General features: G+C 37.7%; 1 protein-coding gene across 2 annotated transcripts in view; it reads right to left on the bottom strand.

The window, feature by feature from the left end:
* The window catches only part of LOC131072764 (uncharacterized), a 178,043-nt gene that overhangs the window by 70,767 nt on the left and 84,020 nt on the right, over positions 1 to 23,256 (bottom strand). For both annotated transcript variants that reach the window (XM_058009026.1, XM_058009033.2), the window contains exon 5: positions 9,203 to 9,322. In XM_058009026.1, coding sequence (XP_057865009.1) covers positions 9,203 to 9,322 — 120 coding nt within the window. The remainder of the gene's footprint in view (positions 1 to 9,202; positions 9,323 to 23,256) is intronic.

The following is a 23,256-nucleotide window of genomic DNA, read 5'->3' as shown; positions in this document are numbered from 1 at the left end:
GCATGGCATGGTGTCACGGGGAGCGGCTATGGCTGTCGAATCATCCAGGACCTACCTTAGATGCCTTCGCAGGGGGTTGGGGCCAGAGGGTGCAGGCTCCTCTGAGCCATAGGCTTGTAGTTATATTTACCTTTGGTATTTGTATGAAACATTTGATGATGATCATATGATGACATGGATTTTTTATTCCATGAGTTTTGTAATATTGTATACATTTGACAATATTTATATATCTATGTTTGTTATTTCCTTCAGCAACAATTTGCGTTTATGCTTATTTGATTGATGTATACTTGTGTATGTAATCAAATGAGCTGAGTTTGATGATGTTATTGTGTTTTTAAGGTGTATTCAATAAAGGGTGCCTGAAACAAGTTTTAAATCTTTAGAAATCTCTAAATTTCTTGAGTTTTTCACTTTCCCGAGTACAGCTGAGTTTGAAGCCGAGTTTGACTCCGAGTCCCGAGTCTGAGTCCGATTCGGCCTTGCCGAGTCAGAGCCGAGTCCGAGTCCCGTTTCTTTGGTTTCAGCACACAAAGGTTTTTTGACGTTTTTTTTCACAAAAATTATGGTACCAGACCTGTTTTTGCATGATTTTTTGCTTTAAAATCATGGGGTTTTTGTTTTTTACACAATTTTTTCACACAAAAATCGTGGGTTCTTTATTTACTAGAGGGTTTTCTGATTTTATTTTCCACAAAAAATCATGAATGGAGTTGTTTTCTTGGGTTTTTATTGTTTTTCCACAAAAACAAAGGTTTTTAACTTTTTTTTACACAAAATGAAGGTTTTGCTAATTTTTTCATAAAATCGTGTGATCTCAGCATTGCATCTAGTGTTTGACAACTTCACAAAATTGTGTTTTCTTGCAGCTTGTTTTGGGTTGCACCTAGGGTTTCTAGGGTGAACAATGTTCTACAAAAGTTTTTGACGTTTTTAGAACTGTTAAGTTTTTTGAGAAGCTAATCTAAGTTTTCATGCCTCTAGATAGCCAAATGGTTTGTTAATCAACAATCCAACCAGGGAGAGTCTCAACAAACTCATGTCATAGAGCATTCTGGGGAGAAGGGGGCAGCCTTCTTTACATTCAAGGCCAAATGACCTGTAGATTATGTGAAGTCTTCTTTAGGGTAGTTAGTAGAGTGACTATTAAGGGAGGGCACTAAAATAATTATGTAATGTTTCTATAATGGTCATTCGGTTAGTTAGATTTGGATATTTCATTTTCGTAGTTTGTTCTTATTTAGAATGTTTCTCTTTTGTCTTTCATTTCTATTTTGGAAACTTTGTTTGTAATCTCTACATAAGGAGCTTTCGTCTCCTATGTTTATATATCTATTGTCAATGAATTATCATTTAAATATTGATGAAGAAATTGTAGCACATACAGGGCTCAAGACTAAAAAGAGTCATGGTTGCAAATTGTCGCACTATGTCTTGCATGAGGAAGATTCCACAATTGAGACTCCTATTCAACCATTATGAAGTCAATGATGATTTCAATGTTGTGAATACAAGAGACATCAATGTGGTACTTGGTATGTAGTGGCTTCATTCACTAGGTGAGATCACCTTGAATTTGAAATCCATGGTGCTAAAGTTTCAAGATGATGGAAGGAAGATTGCACTAAGAGAAATGTCCAAAGACGGATCTCGTAGTGCCAGATGCAAGATGATGCAGAGAATATCCAACCCTGGGCAAGAAATAAAGTCAAAGCAAGAAGGTAAAATAATTTTCAAAATTTTGATAATCCCCTTTTTGATATGAGTGTAGAGCTAGCATTTCATAATCCTCTTTTTGAGATGCATGTTGACATTGTGGGGGAGAACATTTATGTTATGATGATTTGCTTCCAATGGTGGTTCATGTTGAATCGAACTATTATGGCATGGGGTTGACCTTGAGGATTCACCACAAGGTGGATGATGGGGTGGAGAGCCTTTATCTTGAGACTTCAAAAATCACTAAATTCTCTCTAGATCTCAAAAGAACATTTGGAGGATAATACCATTAAAACTAGTTAAGGAAGTGGTATACTCACGATAATTAGAGAGTTTGAGCAATGACTAGTAGAGGAAACAATTATTATGAGTTAGATTATTTTTTTATACACCAATAAGAGAATATTTTTAACAACATATGGAATTGGTCATTATTAATAAGTTATGTCAAAATCATTTAGAAACCTTTTGTTTTCAATGATTCCTTTTGATATCCACTACAGAGATAGAGAAGAGGCATACAACCAAGATTATCACTATTGTGGTGAGGCTTCTAATCATGGAAAGTTCATTTAGAGAATCTGCAACCATGTGAGGATATGATTCGATGGAGTCTACTTGGTAAATATTAGAATAATATCTTTAATATCTATTATTAATGGTCAATTATGTAATTTATTGTGAATATTAGTTAGTTTCTATTTCATGATTGTTTCTTTTTAAAAAAATCGGTTTTGTAACTCTTTAAATGATCTTTCGATCATTCATTTAATTCATTCAATATTTTACCAATTACTTGCATAATATGGGATCAAAGCATATGGTAGCAGACGATGGCTCTTTCCTCGACAGAAGATAAGTATCGAGGAATAGTTAAGGCAGCTTGTGAGGCAGTTTGGCTTCGACAGATGCTTTCACACATGCAAATATCTCAAGCAGGTCCTACTCCCCTTTACTGTGACAATCAGGGGGTGCTCAAACTAGCCAAGAATCGAGTCTTCTACGAGAGAACCAAGCATCTTAAACTTCATTGTCAATTCATTCGGAAGCTGGGTGAAGACGGATCAGTTTAGTTGCTGTATGTTTTGATGGTGGATCAAACAGCAAATATCCTCACCAAGTCTCTGAGCCCGGACAAGTTTGTAAAATTTAGGGGGCAACTTGGTGTAGTTGATAGATTGGCCATTAAGAGAAGGTATTAGAATAATATCTTTACTATCTATTATTAATGGTCAATTATGTAATTTATTGTAAATATTAGTTAGTTTCTATTTCACGATTATTTCTTTTTAGAAACATCGGTTTTGTAACTCTTTAAATGATCATTCGATCATTCATTTAATTTATTCAATATTTTGCGAATTACTTGCGTAATAGTAAACACATGAAGTCATCTTTAAGTGAATCGGATATTTATCTAATCCCTATAAGTTACATGGGACATTGAGGACTTATAGGTAAACACCTTCAATTTGGTTACTATCCATGTTACAGTGGGAGTGGTTATTGAGTGTATGATGTAACATCCTATTTATTCCCTAGTTGTTTTTTATGCTACTTTACGCCATGTTGTTTGTGCCCTAGTTGGTTTCTACGATATTTACGAGATGTTAATCGTACCCTAGGGTTTCATGTTATAATTGAGTGGTGAAACCCAAGATGGTATTTGTGCTCAGTACACTAAAATGATGACTTACAATGGTTAAATTGATGTTTTGATATTGACATGATGATATTTAAGATGTTTTATTTTGTTAATAATATTTTTGAAATGTCAGAGTTATGAAAAGATTTTAGACTAATTGTTTGAAATGGGCCAAATGTGTGCAAGAGTTCATCGTCCTCCGAGAAGGGAGGGGAAGTATCATCAGGTCGGGAGGTAAGGAAAAGAAAAATCATGCCATCTGGGAACCCTAACGTTGAGTCAGGTCGTCTTGCAATTGACCATGTTATTTCCGTAAGCCTGTTGCGTCAGGTAACCTTTTGTGGTCTAATTAGAGATTTTAGGGTTTCACAACCCTAAGTCATTGATTGGTTTCGAAAGTTAATTTGTTGTTATAATTGTTAATTAATTATTTTAAATATATATATATATATATATATATTATATTCTTGCAATATAAAGTCCTTTTGTGCAAACATTAGCCAATTCAATTATGGTTACTTTAAAACATAGCCTAGAAGTATAAAATAAAAGGGGACCCTTGATATTTAAATTAATTTTGAAATCCTCCTTAATGCAGCTAAGTGTATTAAGTGGCACAAAACAAAGGAATTGGATTAAAATATCAAACCGATTCTTAATACCACGTGCACTAATCAATTCATAATACAATGTCATTGTATCATATGTTATCGGGCCTAACATTGGAATATATTAAGCAAATGAACTTTTCACGATGCATTTTTCTCATGAAGGAAAATGAAGGAATGCGATTCTGACGGGAGAAGCTTCGAATGTCAGAAGGGCTTTTGGCATGAACTATTGCTTCACCGGGAAGACAAAGCATCGGAGGAGAAATTTTGTGTGAGGGCTTGGAAACACGTTTTTGGCGTTATTTCCTTAGGGAAAAAAGGATATGAACGCCTCATTAATTGGGGGGAAGTATATAGACTTTGGGGTTTTTGAAAAAAAAAAAGATACTTTGTTTTACGGGAGTTTTGGAGGATTTGTGCTCTGCGTTTTTCTTATTTGGGAATATTGGTCTGCATTTTCCTCACAAGCGGCTAGGATTGTGGAAAATCTGTTGGCATTACTAAATCTACAAGTGAAGACTCAACAATTTATTTCTCTCTGTTACTAGGTCATTTTTAAAGGGTTAGTGATAAAATAACCCTTCCTTGCTTTTGCAGTTAACATGTGTTAACAAGTTGAGTTTATATATGAACAAATATATTTATGTGCACAAAATGATTATGCACAGCCATATTGTGTATACACAGCAAGGCTGTGCATATACAGTATGACTGTGCATACTTAGAAAGGCCGAGAATTAAATTTTCTGGTCTAAATATGAATACGTATGTGTTGCACCTTGAATTGTATGGCCATGTTGTCTTCTTCTTCTGACTAAGGAACTTATTTTCATTGTGTAGTATCACAGTATGGCTGTGAGTGCAATCTTGACAGATGTAAATCATAAAACTCAAGGCTCAATTTTGTATGTTTATGAGGAAATGAAATAAAACCCTTGAACAGGAACATTATGTCACATTCTGTTATTAATAACAGCCGAGAACAACTCTTTCGTCAGAAATTAAAATGAGTTATGATAAGGTAGCCAGCTGTAGCAACTTGAAAAAAAAAAAACTAAAAACGTATTTGTGGATGTGTGTGTGTGTGTGTGTGTATAAACACATACCTGTATGTGTATACGAGTATGGGTTATAACCGAAAGTCAGTAGAGAAAAGCTGGTAAAAGATATACAAACATTACCACTCAGATTAGAGAGGGTGCATGTCCAAAAAACTCGTAATAAGAAGAAATTACTTCTTATCTTGAGCTGTCTCAGAATTATCCAATCCGGAAGTTATCACAGCAGCAAGGTTGATTATTCAAGTTGGAAATTACCTTATCTAGCACATGCTGAAAATTAAAACCTTATTTTAGGAAGGGAAATGGGGTAAGAGCAAACAGTAGAATCCTCAATGCGGTTAGCATTTTACATACGAAAGAAAATATGCACAACAATGCATTGACAACAGAGGCATGTCATGCAAGGAAGTGTTCCATAACTAAAGCTCATATGAGCAGCTCGCGGCTCTTAGGTCATTTACCTCTCCTAACCTAGGGGTTTAGTTTTATACTCTGATAACTTATGCAATATGAGAAAGATTGGTCTAAACCTATGTTGTGATTTTTTGTTAATAACAAAAATAATGTTAAACTATGGCATAGTCAAGAGTCTCTTGAGAGTAAAAAGATGGTCCAATATAAATTAAGCCTACTTGTTCTAATCCTATGCCGAAACCTCAAGTTGTGGCCGAGAAGGGTGGAACTTTGGTTTCACGCTTAAGTGTGATTGCAGCTATTTGAAAAACCTATGGGCCAAGGAAGTGCTCATACCAGAGCGTCAATCAAGATGGTTATCTTCAGCTTGGTAAGAAGCAACCGGCTACAGTAGTATTTCAGTGCTCCTTAATCCAATTGGGCATAATGAATATTATAGGAGCACTTAGACTTTTAGTAAACATTACCTCAATGCGAAAAGGTTTGATAGACAAGGGAGCTTATAACGCCTCTTAATGCAGATAGTCATATGTATAGAAATACATAGCTCGACAGCTTCTTAATGCAGTTTGGCATTCAAACAAAATAAATAGTTTCACTGAACAGTATAGTAGCAGCACGAATGCTCATATACGCACAGAACATAGAAGCTAATGTTGATGAGGGAGATAGCAAGTTGTTGTCTATCTCATCTTTTTCACACTAAGGTAAGTTTACTGGTTTAAACCATGCTACAATAAAGTTAGAAGGGAACAATTTACAACTAAAATAAATTAATGCCTTAAACCTCAGGATGAGGTAGAGTACTGGCCGATACAATCAAACATGTCGGACTAGGGAGAACTATTGACTGTTTGATTTTCATGTAATATTCATGTGTGAAAAAGGGCATCGTATGTTAATCATTTGCAGCTTATGATAGATTCCAATTAATAAAGGCCAAGAACAGGCTACTTCTCTTATGTAAACGACATTGAGACTATGTGAAATACCAACTATTCAACTATTGTACTTAAGACTGGTAAATTTGTACAAAACATTGGTTCATAAAAAGAAGTATGGTGAATTCTACATGTTCTTTAACTTGGATTCATCCCTGTACTCATGAGAGAGCAGGTTGCTAGTTCAAGGGCACAAGTATGAACTCTGTATTAAGTTAATCTAGGGTTCTGTCAAAGAAAGGTTACATTATAATAGTATAAGTCATCTCGAGTTTGATGACCAGCATGGGAAACTTGGGTCTAAACATATATGACAGCTTATGAGCCTTATAGCGTCTGAATGCAGTTAGCATAGAGACAGACATGATGACTTGAACACCTTCAAAAAACAAAATTTATGGAGTAAGGTTATGAATAATAACTTCATGAATTCACGTGATTGCAATTACATTAAAACCTACAACTAAGAGATATTACTTATGTAAGTGTCAACCTGTTTGTTAATCCAGATACACAACCCAGTCAGAGGTCATGCTAGTTAGGGGTAGCCTATGGTGTCTGACCAACTAGGGATTTGTGTAGGATTATCCACCAGTTCAGATGGCATGAATTCAACTTTCTGTTACCTCCCTGCGAAGGGTCAGGCCAATCCAATCGGATATGGCACGGGGGACTAGTAAGTCCATGGTTGAGCAGAAAAGTGCCTTGATGATACTTTCCCTCTTCATTGGTCTATTGTTAAAGTTATGAAAGTTCATAATTGTGGCATCTGGAAATATGTATTTTTCTAAACCTCCTTTTTCATTTAATTTGAAATGTTAAAGTTACATTCGTATCTACTATTATTGCTCATAGCATAGATCTATGTTTAATTTAAGTTTTCAGCTAAGATCAAATTTTCTTTCAGCTATTGATGTTCCAAAAAAAAAATAACGGTCGTTATTTTTCCCTCCTTTTCTACTACAAAGATGTAAAAGTTGTTATTTCAAATTTGCATATGAAGTTGCATGTTACACATGAGATGTTTATTATAGTGGGAGTTGGTACTGCCACGAATACTGTGGTATTAAGTGTGAGAACTAAATTAGTAACAACCTACCCTTAATGTTATCGTTACTACCTTTAATGTTATCATACTCGTTAGCAAATTGGATATAGTTTTCTTTTAAGGTCAATGATTATCCTTTATTGTCTATCGAATAAACCCTTATTGATTATTGAAACAAATGGATTAGCAGTTAATGAAATTTTATAATCTATGAGAAACCATGTATAGGATGTACTCTAGTAGGAATATACACCATTGCATACCTGTAAGTTCATTGTCTGGTTATAATAGAATAATATGTTTAAATTTCACCACATTAGGGGTGGGCTTTTTCCTTTTGAGATCTTCTCCCACCTAAAAATCAAAATGGTATTCTTTGTGTACCTTCTCTAGACGCATTGCAAATGCATGGGTAAGCTCCTATTTGTTAACAACATGAAGATTTTACATTGGCTTTAATGTCTATTGCATATAAGTTTTCCCTGGGTTACCAAGAAGGAATTTTTTCTTAATTCATTGGGGTGCCTTTTTGTGGATATTTATACAATATGAATTAGCAAATGACTTGTAATGAAATAAACATAGTGATTTATTTAAAAGTGTCATTTCAGCAGAGTGTTTACTAAAATTAATAAGTTCTCATCATTGATATGGGATATTTATGGAATGATCAAACATGAGCATGTGTATGCATAAATAAGGGTATAAAGTTGTCTATTTGAAAATAATTATATAATGGAAACTAAAAAGTTAATATTGATCTAATATGCATACAGAGTGTGAGGAAAACTAATAGATTGCTCTAGTCAATAACTACAGATAGTTCAACATGCGGTTTCTTGCTATAGCTTGAAATGCAAATCAGAAGAACCCCAATTGGTTTAAATAACATGACTTGTATATGTGTAATTATGCAGAGAGTTGAACTTAATTTTACAAAGATTTCCAGTCCCAAATGGCTCCTAAGGCTAGACAATAAATAGAAGAGAAGGACCAATATGTTTGTTGGGGTAAACTAGAAAGTCATGCTGAGAAAAACAAAGTGCCAAAGATACATGTAGCCATCCACCTTCCATTCTAAGCCTCCATTTCCTTCCAAACACCTTTGAGATGTGACTTAGATCAGGTGGAGACATGCGACCGTTATGGCAGTGTTGCAACCTCCCTTATAGTTTTCCCTTTTGTGAAGCAAAAAAGGGATCAGAGGAGAAATTGATAGGACACAAAGGTGCTGGACACCAGCACTAAAATTGGAGCAAGATCAAAGGGAATAGAGAAAAAAAAAGGGTAGCAAAAGAGGAAAAGCAGTTGAATTGTCCTACAAACAGAAAATGTTCATGTTATCTTTCATTGAAAAGCAAGGCCAAGGAATCATTAGTGGATGTGGATTTGGCACAGCAATAATTTTAGTTGCTTACTGATACAACATGAGAAAATTGAAAAACCAAGATGTACACAAAAGTACAAGGTTCATGGATACAAGAAAAGACAACTTGCTCATCAATGATTTCAACTTACCATGTTTGTATTTACAGATTAGACATGATGAGTCCTAGGGAAGTAAATGAAAGTGGAAATGGTTGTCTTGCTTTAGTTATAGTCTGATGACACTCTACCTGTTTGAACTCAAACTATAGGTTGTAGAATCAAAATGGTTAGGATGAAAATAGTTTAAAGCTATTATAGTGCCTTCCATGTGACAATGATGTATATGCAAGGAGAATAGTTAGAATTCAAAGTAAGGAAATAAATTAACACACCAGCTTCGAGTGGCTAATACTGACTCCCAAATTGGAAGCAAGTACATATGACCGGAACCAATCAAAGACATCAACATCATCTGGATGCTTTGACTGCACTGAAATCTTCGCAGCCTCAACCTTCACACAACATGTTCAAAAATTAAAGTTAATATTGTTTTCTTTTGCAAAAAAACCTAAAATTATATATTGAAAAAATAATGTACATGGAGAGCCAAGGCATCATTAGACTAAAATTTTGGACCTAGAGAAAAGCTAATAAAATAACATCAGTCTTTGTCCTTTGATATCAATTAGTGTTTGCAGTCATGACCTTTTCAGTAAAAAAATGGTCAAAGAACGTTCGAAGCTAGTCAAAAACAATTTTGTTGATAATGATAACAAAAAATATGCATGAAAAGGAAACTATAGAGAACATTGTGCTGTGTTTACAGAGAGAAGCAACAACCCACTAGACACAAAATCTTTTTTGTTTTTTATGTTACATGAGAGGGAATGACAATGTGGCATAGCCAGACATCTTTTTGACAGCAAGCCCATTTGCAATCATATAAATCTCAATAAATTACAGGCCAGCCAGAAGATGATTATTACCACAAGTAACTAAACTATGGCATTCCACTATAATATTACATCTTATACATCCAATAGAGAGATGGTAAGCTAGCAAGTCAAACTCAGAACACTGAATTATTTCTTAGTACTAGCCATTGTTAAAGAATGATAGCGATAAAAGATCAAACATTATGACATACAGGTGTATGCAATCCAACTGAAAAACATCATGATACATAATATGCATATAAATATAAACGTTATCTTTTGGGTTATAACTTCCTGTCAACCTAAACTTCATAATACAAGCTATACTACCAAGTTCCAACATATGATTTGACTAAAAAAGAGTACATTAGATAAGTATTGATTGACTTTGGACTTAAAATCTTGGAAAAAAAATTCTGACTCTGTAGTAAGACAATTTCTTCGATTGGTCTGCTGATCAAGGCATGCAGGTTGCTGATTAGATGTATCAATTTGGGGGCATGATAGTCTCCACTGTTCATTTTATGGTAGTGCTCGCTAACCACAGGCAAACATCAGATCTGTTGTCTTCCCAACCATAGACGATAAGCTCTTATCGTCACCCCTGAGCAGGCTACATGTCCTTCATGTTCTTGAATTCATATCTATTGATGCAATCATGACCTTGCATATATATGAATCAATACCTCCTAATAGACCTCAAGTCGGCCATATACTTCTGGTGCCAAGGATAGGGTCCGACCTATATATTACAAGTTACATACAAGTGGTTCGCCCAAATAGGGCCTGCCCCAAATTAGACTCATACAACTGAGATATCAAATGCCAAGGCCGACATGCCACTTAGCGTTTTGTGCACTAGGTCGGCCCTAGAAGGGATCCGACCTAGCTACACAACAACACTCCCTCTTAGCTAGGGAGGATTCCTTCTGAATAACCAAGTCACATAGTGACTACCACCATGACTACTCCCATGAATAATATGTTCACCATAGCTACTCCCAGAGGGTGAACAAGCATATCATGGAATTTCTTCCATGATACCCACCATACCTACTTGCAGAGGGTGGGCTCACCATGCCTACTTGTAGAGGGTGGAAGAGGGCTTTCACCTCAACCTTCTCCCAGAGAAGGGTGCATTACCACCATGCGTACTCGCAGAGGGTGGAACGAGGGCTCTAACCTCAGACTTCTCCAAGAGAAGAATGCATCTCCACTATGCCTACTCACAAAGGGTGGATCCACCATACCTACTAACAGAGGGTGGAACGAGGGCTCTAACCTCAGACTTCTCCCAGAGAATAATGCATCTCCACCATGCCTACTTGCAGAGGGTGGATCCAATATACCTACTAGCAAAGGGTGGAACGAGGGCTCTAACCTTAGACTTCTCCCAGAGAAGAATGCATCTCCACCATGCCTACTTGCAGAGGGTGGATCCACCATACTGTTGACGTGTATTTTGTACACAATCATACACAGAATAAAATACCTAAAGGCATCTTATCCTCTCTTGAGAAAATAGTCTCTAACTGCTGAAGATTCGCGTAAAGGATCAGTTAGGTAGACTCCAAGGTTCTTTTAGTGGGGTCTCCACGTGTGGACAAGCTCTTCGTGGTACGATGTGATTTGCTGGAATCACAAGGGGACTTACATTGAACTTCCGATCTGCTTTGCTGGACACAGGCTCTGACCAACTTAGATTAAAAAAATGGAAAAAGGATAAGGGCGAAGAGAGGATCTAATCCTAATACTAAGAATGTAGGAGCAATGATTGATTTTTGATGAAACTCTAACTAGGTCTTGTTTTGACATCAATGGAACATCTACACAAGACTAGTGCGATCTTCTATGGGAAGCTTTATGATGTTCAAATCATCACCGCAGGCATAGATACCATCCAAGTTGATGCATATCAATGAAGAGGCGACAAATCGAAATTGAGCTTAGGCTGAACGATTCCAGTTGACTACGCAAGGCAAGTCTGCAATCAACAAACTGCTAGTAGTATGGATATACAAATTTCACCATCAATCAAGCACATTTCCTCCATTCATCTAATTATCTACCATCTAAGATTGAAGACTCAACAAGAAACCATGCAAATTGCAAGAAAACGACATATTTCACCATTACTTCAATGAAAATGGAGTTTGTTTACAATCAATGGCAACAATTTCTTGCCTTGTCCTCCTATTCTACTCTCTATCTACTAACTACTTTCAACTATTTCTATACTATCTCTCTCTAATTCTAAATTATATTTTACAAATGAAATGTTTGGGCTTATATAGTGCCCACAATACAATTTGATGGCTTAGATCAATTCAAGATCAATGGCCAAGATTCAACAATGAAAAACCCTAATTAGGGTTTGTTACAACCATTACATAACATTTAATGTTTGACCAATGATAAAATTGTATTGCTTGGACACATGTCCCTTTTAGAAAAATTGACCAATGGATAGCCAGGGTAGGTACATCGGAGTTTGTGCCACCTTCCATGAGTTAAGTACATTGAATCTGGTCATGCTGAGGTGGAACACACTGACTGGAGAAATGATGACTAGGACGCCACCTCATCTAACACTTGTAACTTGGTAGATATTCATCTTGATGTTGTTGAGAAACTTGCTTTAATTAATTCCTCTGGATCTATTTTGCTTCTTCAACGAGCCCTTGTTCTAACTCCTTGCGTCCTTGATGTGCAGGAAGATGATGTACCTCGCCTTGGAACGCTGGATTGAAAGAGGTCGCCCATGTCCTGGCTTGATCGTCCTGGCGAAGACCGTCCTTGATCCGGCTTGATTTTCCTTGAAGAGACCTCCATTTGATGCCTACACAACATTTCAAAATTAGTAACATGATTTTGCAATACATAACATAAATTAGAGAGCAATTTTTTAGGAAACTTAATGATAAGTCCTTTATTAATCATTTCCTAAAAAAGACTGAGCTAAGGAAAAACAAATTTTCAAAATTAAGGCAATGACAATCAAAATTCGAAATTAAAACAATAAATCCATATCGTCATACCTCTTTGAGAGCTTAACTCTAAAATGCAAAATAAAGGAATTCGCCTAGGCAAAATTTGAAATTCGATGGTCTTGATGTGATCTTCAAAAGAACGTTCCTCTTATCAACTTCGCCACCCTTCAAGTCTTGGACGTGATCTCCTCTTCAAGTTAGCAATTTCGCCATCTTTGATATGTCTTTGACGTCCTAGGCAACTTCGCTCAAATGGAAACTTCAAGTTCGCACCACCTTAGATAATATTAGCGCCACCTTTGGTTTGAAATTCGCACTCCACACTTGAAATACTTCGCACTTCCTTCCTTCTCCTCAAGATCGCATGTAGAAAGCAAGAAATGATTATGTGAAAATGATTGTTTTCACCCTCCATATATAGCGCTTGAACCTTTTCATCCCTTAGGCCGACTTGAGGATATGAAACGATTTTTTAAATGATTTTTAAATTAAATAACAAGGCCGACCTCCCTTTGTAGCGCTTCAAATTCGATTTTTATTAATTAATTAATTAATTAATTAATGCCTCACGTTTTTATTTGCAAATTTCGATTTTTATAAAGGCAAAAAATAATTAATAAAAGATCAACGCCATATTAAATGCTAATTAAATTAGATTTTCAATTTTATCGAACTTAGCATTTAAGGAAATTTGAAATGTTTATTTGGCACCAAAAATATGAAAATGAAGTGGACGTACCTCATCGCCCTGGTCCCTTGGAGAGGGACAGGAGCGATCCATGATTTTGTCATAATTCTTGCAACTTCAACGTTCAACTCCTTCATCTCCACGTTCAAAAATTGATCATTTTGTTAGGCTCTTCGAATTTGATTGCTTTGCATGTGTGCTTAAGTGCCTTTGAGTGTTCATCGCCCTGGTCCTTGTCCAAAGGACAGGAGCGATCTTCATATTTTCACGTTCACTATGCATCTTCGACCTCATTCTTTCATTGTAAAGTGAGTAACATCCTTGTTCGTTCCTTTTGCGCTTGTTCCATTTGTTTGCATGAGGTGTTTGGACGTTTAAAGGGATCATCGCCCTTGTCCCTTGGAGAGGGACAGGAGCGATATGGTCTCTACGTTCAACTTGATGATCATTTTACGTTTGAAATCTTCGTGTATCACCTTCAAAAGACTCCATGGACCCTCTAAGATCTTGCAAAATCTTGACCTTACGTGATTCTTGCATGAGTTGATCAATATACCTAATATCGCTCTGGTCCCTTCCTGAGGGACAGGAGCGAAGTTCATCATTATGTGCTTGTTCTTGCTTTTACCAACTTGCAATCATCTTCGTTACGTGAAATGATGTCCTTTCGACCCTCTTGGTTGCTCGAAACTTGTTTGTCCTTTGAAATTTATGCCATTCTGTAGATATCGCTCTGGTCCTTCGGTGAGGGACACGAGCGATTCGCCTTGGTCCCTTGGAGAGGGACAGGAGCGCATTTCGCTCTGGACCCTTGGAGAAGGACACGAGCGCAATTTGACTTTTCGCACTCTCGATCAGGACAATTTTAATGGAATATAACATTTAAGTATACTTTAAGTTATATTCCATATATACTTTCAGGATGTTTGAGAGTGGATTCAGACCTCCAGGAGTTATATTGCAAAATCTAGTTTTTGGAGGTTTTTTCAGTTCCCAGACTTAGTCAAATTTCAGGGTCAGGACATTCCAGACTTAGCCAAATTTCAGGATCAGGACCTCACTCAAGCCGGACTTGGTTATCCATGTGATCTCCCCGACAGCACTTCAAGTTATATTCATTTGATAAAATGTACCTCTTTGGACCTTTTCACATCGTCAAGATGTTAAAATCCTGCAAGGACAAAGCAATATTTGATTTTAAGCTCCGGTCCTTCACTGAGGGACAGGAGCGATCTTTCCCCTGGAGGCATTTCTGTGCTCATGAAAATCTTCAATTTATATTCAATGGAAAGATCTCGTCGTTCTCCATTATTTCAAACGTAAAATTTGTCTGGACTCTGCAGGGACGATGAGATATTTGAAATTGAGCTCCCGTCCTTCACTGAGGGACAGGAGCGATTTTGCTCCTACAGGCCAAAATAACAAGATTTTTCACATTTTCACACTTCACGAGGCGAAAACAAATCAATTCCAATACCTAGGATCAAAATTCAAAAAAGTCAAAATTTGGTCAAAAATATTCAATTGGACAAAAAAATCACATTTCATCTTCAATACTTAGACAAATTTAAGCTCTGCATCAACATTCCAATTGAAAATTAGACCATTCTGGCGAATTCATTTCATTCAAAATTTGCATTCTAGAAAAGGAAAATCAAAAAGCTCCCAAAACTGACTGGATTCTGGTCCGAAAAGACAGTAATTAAAACCCTAAGGCTTGACCCTAAATCCAGACAACTAACAAACTAACAAAACCCTAAAAAAGCAAAGCGAAAACGAACAAAACGAGCAAAAAACATGGGTCCCCATTTGCAATGGGGCGATGTGTGAAAACGTCACAACACATACCTACTCACAGAGGGTGGAATGAGGGCTTTCACCTCAAACTTCTCCCAAAGAAGAATGCATTAACAAGGGATTGCACCTCGAACTTCTCCCTTACAGAGAAGAACTCATTAACAAGGGATTGCACCTTGAACTTCTCCCTCACAGAGAAGAACTCATTAACAAGGGATTTCACCTCAAACTTCTCCCTCAAAGAGAACTCACTAACAAAACTTCATGATGGTGTGGCTCCCTTTGAAGCTGAAATGACAAGCTCCCTCTAAAGCTGAAATGTCAAGCTCCCTCTAAAGCTCCCTCTGAAGCTGAAATGTCAAGCTACCTCTAGAGCTGAAAGGTCATGCTTCCTCTGAAGCTGAAGTGTCAAGCTCCCTCTGGATTCATTTGAATACTAGCTGGCTTATTCTGCATTGCAAATGTGGCCATGATCTAGTTCGATCTCCTCTAGCAATCTGGTTCATCCTTTGTGAAGGGCATTAGCGTGGAGTTGACCAAACGCAGAGTCCTGGGACGATGTGGCTGGCCGTATGTCAGGAGGTGGCCATCAGCTTGGCAAACAGGGCACTGAGGCTTCCTTCCTCACACTCCCACGCTTCTCTCTATGCCTTAGTAGCTCCTTTTCACTGCGTGACTCCTAATCACTGGTCGCCAAAGGACTCAACCCTTTACCGTAAGAAGCAGAGCTTATCCCAGCCCTTGTGCCGCACCTACTCACCACAACTTCCTTTCCAACGAGGCTCCTATCTCTTCGCCATACCCAAGACCCGTTGGCTCTCCATTCCCTAATTCGTGCCCTAATGAATTTGTAAACCACGACAACAAACACTGAACAAAGCAGAGCGCCGACAAAAAATTGGATAGTGGAGTAGCACACAGCAATTGCAAAACCTTGATCACTTATGATTATGATTTTTCGCAAATCTTTCCAAAATTCCGACACTGAGCCTTTGAGTCTTAAACCGGCGGCTCCTGAAGTTTTCTCCTCTTTTTACTACCTCATTGTTTCCATGTCAAATGTAATAATTTATATTCTATCATCTGACCGAGATGGGGGTCGACCTGGAACGAGGAATCCTCCTTGTCGATGGTGTTTCCTTTTATGTCGTCTAACAACAAAGGTAGGGAATTGTTGTGACGTTTTCACACATCGCCCCATTGCAAATGGGGACCCATGTTTTTTTGCTCGTTTTGTTCGTTTTCGCTTTGCTTTTTCTAGGGTTTTGTTAGTTTGTTAGTTGTCTGGATTTAGGGTCAAGCCTTAGGGTTCTAATTACCGTCTTTTCGGACCAAAATCCAGTCGTTTTTGAGGGCTTTTGAGTTTCCTTTTCTAGAATGCAAATTTTGAATGCAATGAATTTGCCAGAATGGTCTAATTTTCAATTGGAATGTTCATGCAGAGCTTAAACTTGTCTAAGTGTTGAAGATGAAATGTGAATTTTTGTCCAATTGAATATTTTTGACCAAATTTTGACTTTTTTGAATTTTGATCCTGGGCATTGGAATTGATTTGTTTTCGCCTCGTGAAGTGTTAAAATGTGAAAAATCTTGTTATTTTGGCCTGTAGGAGCAAAATCGCTCCTGTCCCTCAGTGAAGGACGGGAGCTCAATCTCAAATATCTCATCATTCCTGCAGAGTCCAGACAAATTTTACGTTTGAAATAATGGAGAACGACGAGATCTTTCCATTGAATATAAATTGAAGATTTTCATGAGCACAGAAATGCCTCCAGGGGAAAGATCGCTCCTGTCCCTCAGTGAAGGACCGGAGCTACAAATTCAATTTCGCCTTGTCCTTGCAAGATTTTGATGACTTAATGATTTGAGGACGTCCAAGGGAAGATACTTTGCCAAATGAATATAATTTGATATGCAAAAACGAAGGAGAATGACCTATATTGACCATATCGCTCCTGTCCCTCTCCAAGGGACCAGGGCGAGGTACCTTGTAGCTCTCGTCCCTCTCCCAGGGACCAGAGCGATTTCCTTCATTATGTAAAATCCAGACAAAGGTCAAGGCAAGTTTACGTTCAAAAACAAGGAAAAACATGAGATAAATGCGTTGAATATAAATTGAAGATTTTTGGGACGTCCATAACAGTGCTAAATGCCTAAATCGCTCCTGTCCCTCAGTGAAGGACCGGAGCTACAAATCCAATTTTGCTTTGTCCTTGCAAGATTTTAACGTCTTGACGATGTGAGAAGGTCCAAAGAGGTACATTTTATCAAATGAATATAACTTGAAGTGCTGTCGGGGAGATCAACAGGGTAGCAAGTCCGGCTTGAGTGAGGTCCTGATCCTGAAATTTGGCTAAGTCTGGAATGTCCTGACCCTGAAATTTGACTAAGTCTGGAAACTGAAAAAACCTCCAAAAACTAGATTTTGCAATATAACTCCTGGAGGTCTGAAACCACTCTCAAACATCCTGAAAGTATATATGGAATATAACTTAAAGTATAAGAAAGAAGAAACATAGAAGGAAATGTCACTTATACTTAAATGTTATATTCCATTAAAATTGTCCTGATCGAGAGTGCGAAAAGTCAAATTTCGCTCGTGTCCTTCTCCAAGGGTCCAGAGCGAAATGCGCTCGTGTCCCTCTCCAAGGGACCAAGGCGAATCGCTCGTGTCCCTCACCAAGGGACCAGAGCGAAAATGCTTAGTTGAGCCATTCCTGACCTTGTTTGGACGAATCGAGACATCAAAGGCATGGTGAAGGACGAAATGAGCATGATAGAACATCCAGACTTGATCAAAAAACAATGAAATGATGAAGTTTTGCCTAGAGGGTCAAATTCGCTCCTGTCCCTCACTGAAGGACCAGAGCGAAGTTCTTCATAAGGTACGATCTGGGCAAAGATCAAGCAAATTTTATGTTCGAAGGCAAGAAAGGAGGTCAATCGAACCCGTTGAAGACAAATTGAAGATTATCAAACGTCAACAAAGGACCAAAATGCTTAAGTTCGCTCCTGTCCCTCAGGGAGGGACCAGAGCGATTTTTGTTATAGATGATTTTCTCGCCAAATTTCAACCGATCTCAAGGCATGAATGAATGAAAGGAGGCATTGCGAATCCGTTGAATATAATTTTCGAAGGTGATGAAGTGAAATGAGGCCCACAAGAGCAAAATCGCTCCTGTCCCTCAGTCAGGGACCAGGGCGATGAGGTACGTATCTTCCCACTTTTTCATTTTTGGGCGCTAAACAAATATTTTTGAATTTATTTTAAATGCTAAAAATCGATAATCTTTGAAAATTCAATTAAAATGGCATTTAAAATTTGCGCAAAACATTAATTAATTATTTTTGCCTTGTAAAAAAAAAAAAAAATCGAATTTATTAATTAATAAACAAGGAAATTTAATTAATTAATTATTGTTTGCAATAAAAATGGAGCGCTTGAGTTTATTTTATGAAGGTCGGCCTTTGTTATTTATTAAAAATCATTTATAATTGCTTTATTATTACCAAGTCGGCCTTAAGGTAAGTATGAGGTGAGCGCTATAAAGGGAGGGTGAAAATCTTCATTTTCACATCATCATTTTCATCTCTTACATGCGATTTGAGGAAGACAAAGGAGAAATGCGATTTGGAGTATGCAAAGGAAGGCGCTAAGATCATTCAAGGGGAGGAGCGAATTTCAAAGGGAGAAGTGCTAAGTTGTGTTCAAGGAGGTGCGAATTTATATCCAAAGGAAGGCGTTAGTACTATCCAAGGAAGTGCGAACTTGTCCAAGGCATTGGAGATCACGTCAATGACATATCAAAGATGGCGAAATTGCTAACTTGAAGAAAAGATCACGTCCAAGGCTTGAAGGGTGGCGAAGTTGATAAGAGGAACGTTCTTTTGAAGATCACATCAAGACTATCGAATTTCAAATTTTGCCTAGGCGAATTCCTTTATTTTGCATTTTAGAGTTAAGCTCTCAAGTAAGGTATGGCAAGATCTCTTGTTTTAATTTCAAATTTTGATCATCATTGCCTTAATTTTGAATTTTGAAATTTTGTTTTGCCTTAGCTCAGTTGTTTTTAGGAAATGATTAATAAAGGACTTATCATTAAGTTTCCTAAAATTTGCTCTCTAATTTATGTTATGTATTGCAAAATCATGTTACTAATTTTGAAATGTTGTGTAGGCATCAAATGGAGATCTCTTCAAGGAAAATCAAGCCAGATCAAGGACGGTCTTCGCCAGGACGATCAAGCCAAGGCATGGGCGACCTCTTCCAATCCAGCGTTCCAAGGCGAGGTACATCATCTTCCTGCACATCAAGGACGCAAGGAGTTAGAACAAGGGCTCGTTGAAGAAGCAAAATAGATCCAGAGGAATTAATTAAAGCAAGTTTCTCAACAATATCAAGATGAATATCCACCAAGTTCCAAGTGTCAAATGAGGTGGTGTCCTAGTCATCATTTCTCCAATCAGTGAAGTCCATCTCAGCATGTCCAGATTCAATGTACTTAACTCATGGAAGGTGGCACAAACTCCGATGTACCTACCCCGGCTATCCATTGGTCGATTTTTCTAAAAGGGACATGTGTCCAAGCAATACAATTTTATCATTGGTCAAGCATTAAATGTTATGTAATGGTTGTAACAAACCCTAATTAGGGTTTTCATTGTAAAATCTTGGCCATTGATCTTGAATTGATCTAAGCCATCAAATTGTATTGTGGGCACTATATAAGCCCAGGCATTTCATTTTGTAAAGAATAATTTTAGATAGAATTAGAGAGAGTTGTAAATAATTGATAGAATAGCAATTAGAGTAGAATAGGAGGACAAGGCAAGAAATTGTTGCCATTGATTGTAAACAAACTCCATTTTCATTGAAGTAATGGTGAAATATGACGTTTTTCTTGCAATTTGCATGGTTTCTTGTTGAGTCTTCAATCTTAGATGGTAGATGATTAAATGAATGGAGGGAATGTGATTGATTGATGGTGGAATTCGTACATCCATACTACTAGCAGTTTGTTGATTGCAGACTTGCCTTGCGTAGTCAACTGGATCATTCAGCCTAAGCTCAATTTCAAATTGTTGCCTCTTCATTGATATGCATCAACTTGGATGGTATCTATGCCTGCGGTGATGATTTGAACATCATAAAGCTCCCTTAGAAGATCGCACTAGTCTTGTGTAGATGTTCCATTGATGTCAAAACAAGATCTAGTTAGAGTTTCACCAAAAATCAAGTCATTGCTCCTACATTCTTAGTATTAGGATTAGATCCTCTCTTCGCCCTTATCCTTTTTCCATTTTTTAATCTAAGTTAGTCAGAGCCTGTGTCCAGCAAAGCAGATCGGAAGTTCAATGTAAGTCCCCTTGTGATTCCAGCAAATCACATCATACCACTGGAGCTTGTCCACACGTGGAGACCCCACTAAAAGAACCTTGGAGTCCATCTAACTGATCCTTTTTGCAGATCTTCAGCAGTTAGAGACTATTTTCTCAAGAGAGGATAAGATGCCTTTAGGTATTTTATTCTGTGTATGATTGTGTACAAAACACACGTCAACAGAATTGGCGCTAGAAGGAGGGCTTGATCGCGATCAATGTTTAACAGCCAGACTCCAGATTCTATCACTTCAAATTTACGGAGGTTATCTCAAGAGCTTTTGTCCCTCCTCCCGCGCACAACAGAATTGGCGCTAGAAGGAGGGCATGATCTCGATGAATGCTTAAAGAGCTAGACTTCAGTTTCTATTAATTCGTGTCTGCAGGAGTAATCTTAAAGACTTCTTTTCACCCTCCTCCTGCGCACAACAGAATTGGCGCTAGAGGGAGGTCTTGTACGTGAACTCCAGATTCTATCACTTCAAATTTACGGAGGTTATCTCAAGAGCTTTTGTCCCTCCTCCCGCGCACAACAGAATTGGCGCTAGAAGGAGGGCAGAGCATTTGAACGTCAGATCCTGAGGAGCGCCTGACAGTGAACACGAACTCTTGAATCCAAGGAAGATCAGTGGAAAGCTTTTTCTCAAACAAAGAAGGAAGGTGACTGCTGGATTGTTAGTTGGACTTACGCAAGAAGGAATCAAGCTGGAACCAGTTGAACGTTCAAGTTGAATCCGAGATATTCAAGATTTCTCTTATTCCAGAAAATCCAAAAAAAAAGCGAAAAATAGAAAATCCAAAAAAAAGTGAAAAATTGAAAATCCAAAAAAATCAAAAAATCAAAAAATCAAAAAAGAAAAGATTTCTCAATGGAGTGGCAACAGTTTCACGAGGAGCAACAAGTTGATTTTCCTAAACTTTGGTGGAGATTAGATACGCAACTTTATCCACGAAGATTGTCCGAGTTTGCAAGACCAGGGCAGTGTCGAGTTCACAAGACTGAGGAACATGATGAAATGCATTGCTTGAAGTACTTATCAAGGATGGAATCGGCAGCGCAGGGAAAAATCTTCTTTTGGGATGTCCCTAGGCCAGAAACAGAAGAAGGCAACTTCAGTGTCCCAGAGACTAAAGATCCTCTTCTAAGCTTCATGTGGATGATCGAGAGTCAGCTCATTATGGATGGTGAAATGCGTCTTGAAAACATATTGCTACCATTGTGGTGTAGAATTCACAACTCACCTCACTCTGAATTTACTTGCTCAGTATGTGAAATGGCTATCAATCAAGTCAGAAACCAGTTTGGAATGCCAACTTTGTCCGAGGAAGAGTGTATTATGAACATATCTTGGGGTGCACATCTTGCAGCCGAATTTAGGAGAACCTATGAACAGGACATTGCTCCAACATCTGAATGTGAGAAGGATCAAGTGTACGTTGACGATACCAATGCACCTGATGATCAATGTATTACAATGGATAGCCTGCCATGCCTTGCACCTGAAAAAGAATACCATGAAACAAAAGTTGAAGAATCAGTTGAAAATACAATAATAAAGGAAGATCCAGGAGTTGAACAAGCAATTAAAGAGGATGACTCATTCCTTGAAGAATTCTCACTTATGCTACAAAAGGAGATCCTTGAGATTGAATTGCAGGAGTTTTCAAATGGCCTCATTGAAGAAGACAATCAAGTTGAGATATTGAGTGAAGAGCTACAAATCATCATAAGTGAGCCCAGGTATGAAGAACAATTCAAAGGGGCGCTTGAAGATTTCATCACTCTTATGCTATTTGAGGAAACATTGAAGGATCTTGTAGAGGAAACGCAAATGGAATCACTGCCAAATTTTTTTCTAGATAAGCAAGTTACTGGGAGTGATATGATCCACCATCAGCTCCGACCTCCCGAGACTATACTTGAAGAAGAAAGGCCACCTGAGATTATCTTTGATCGACTAGAGGAGATGTTTGAAGCTCAATCTATCAAGGAGACTCTCATTTTTGAAGATATGCTAACAAAATTTCATGAAGATGCCTGGTTTATGCAAGATATCTCAGTGAAAACAAAGAATCTTGAGCTATTCGAGGGGGCGCTGAGCTTGTTTCAAGAGGAACTTCCTAATCAAGATCAATATGTTGTGGATACTCGTGGAATGATTCGTCATCAATGGCGACCTCCTGAAGCGGCTGGTGACCTCGCTTTCAACAATACAGTTCCGTCTGAGCCTGAAATATGCCAGGTTGTTTCTTTCCTTAATCCTAGCCTTGAAAGTTATTATGATTTTGATTATGGGGATTTTGGGAAAACAACTTGCATTTGGATTGATCATGGTCCTAACGAATTACCTCAGTTGATCATTTTGAGTGAAAACTTGCTTGAGTATGAGAAATGCATGGTGAGAGTTTGCCTTTCTGTATTTAAGGATGAATTTGCCCGATTGAGAACCATCACGTTTGCCATGCTCCTGTTGCACAACCTGAGAAATCATGTAAAGTCATGTACATATTTTGCTTCTTTGAGTCGTGTCGAGTCTAGGACTCTTGTATATAGGTTTAGAGTAGGTTTTCTTTTTGTGTTTTTAGATTAGAGGTCTTTTGAGCCTTGTTCTTAATTTGCCTTGAGTCATTTGACTCATGATCTAGTGTGGCTCAGG

Source organism: Cryptomeria japonica, chromosome 9 (assembly GCF_030272615.1).
Source record: "Cryptomeria japonica chromosome 9, Sugi_1.0, whole genome shotgun sequence".
In the NCBI taxonomy this organism is placed as follows: Eukaryota; Viridiplantae; Streptophyta; class Pinopsida; order Cupressales; family Cupressaceae; genus Cryptomeria; species Cryptomeria japonica.
This window is presented reverse-complemented; position numbering and strand designations above follow the sequence as displayed.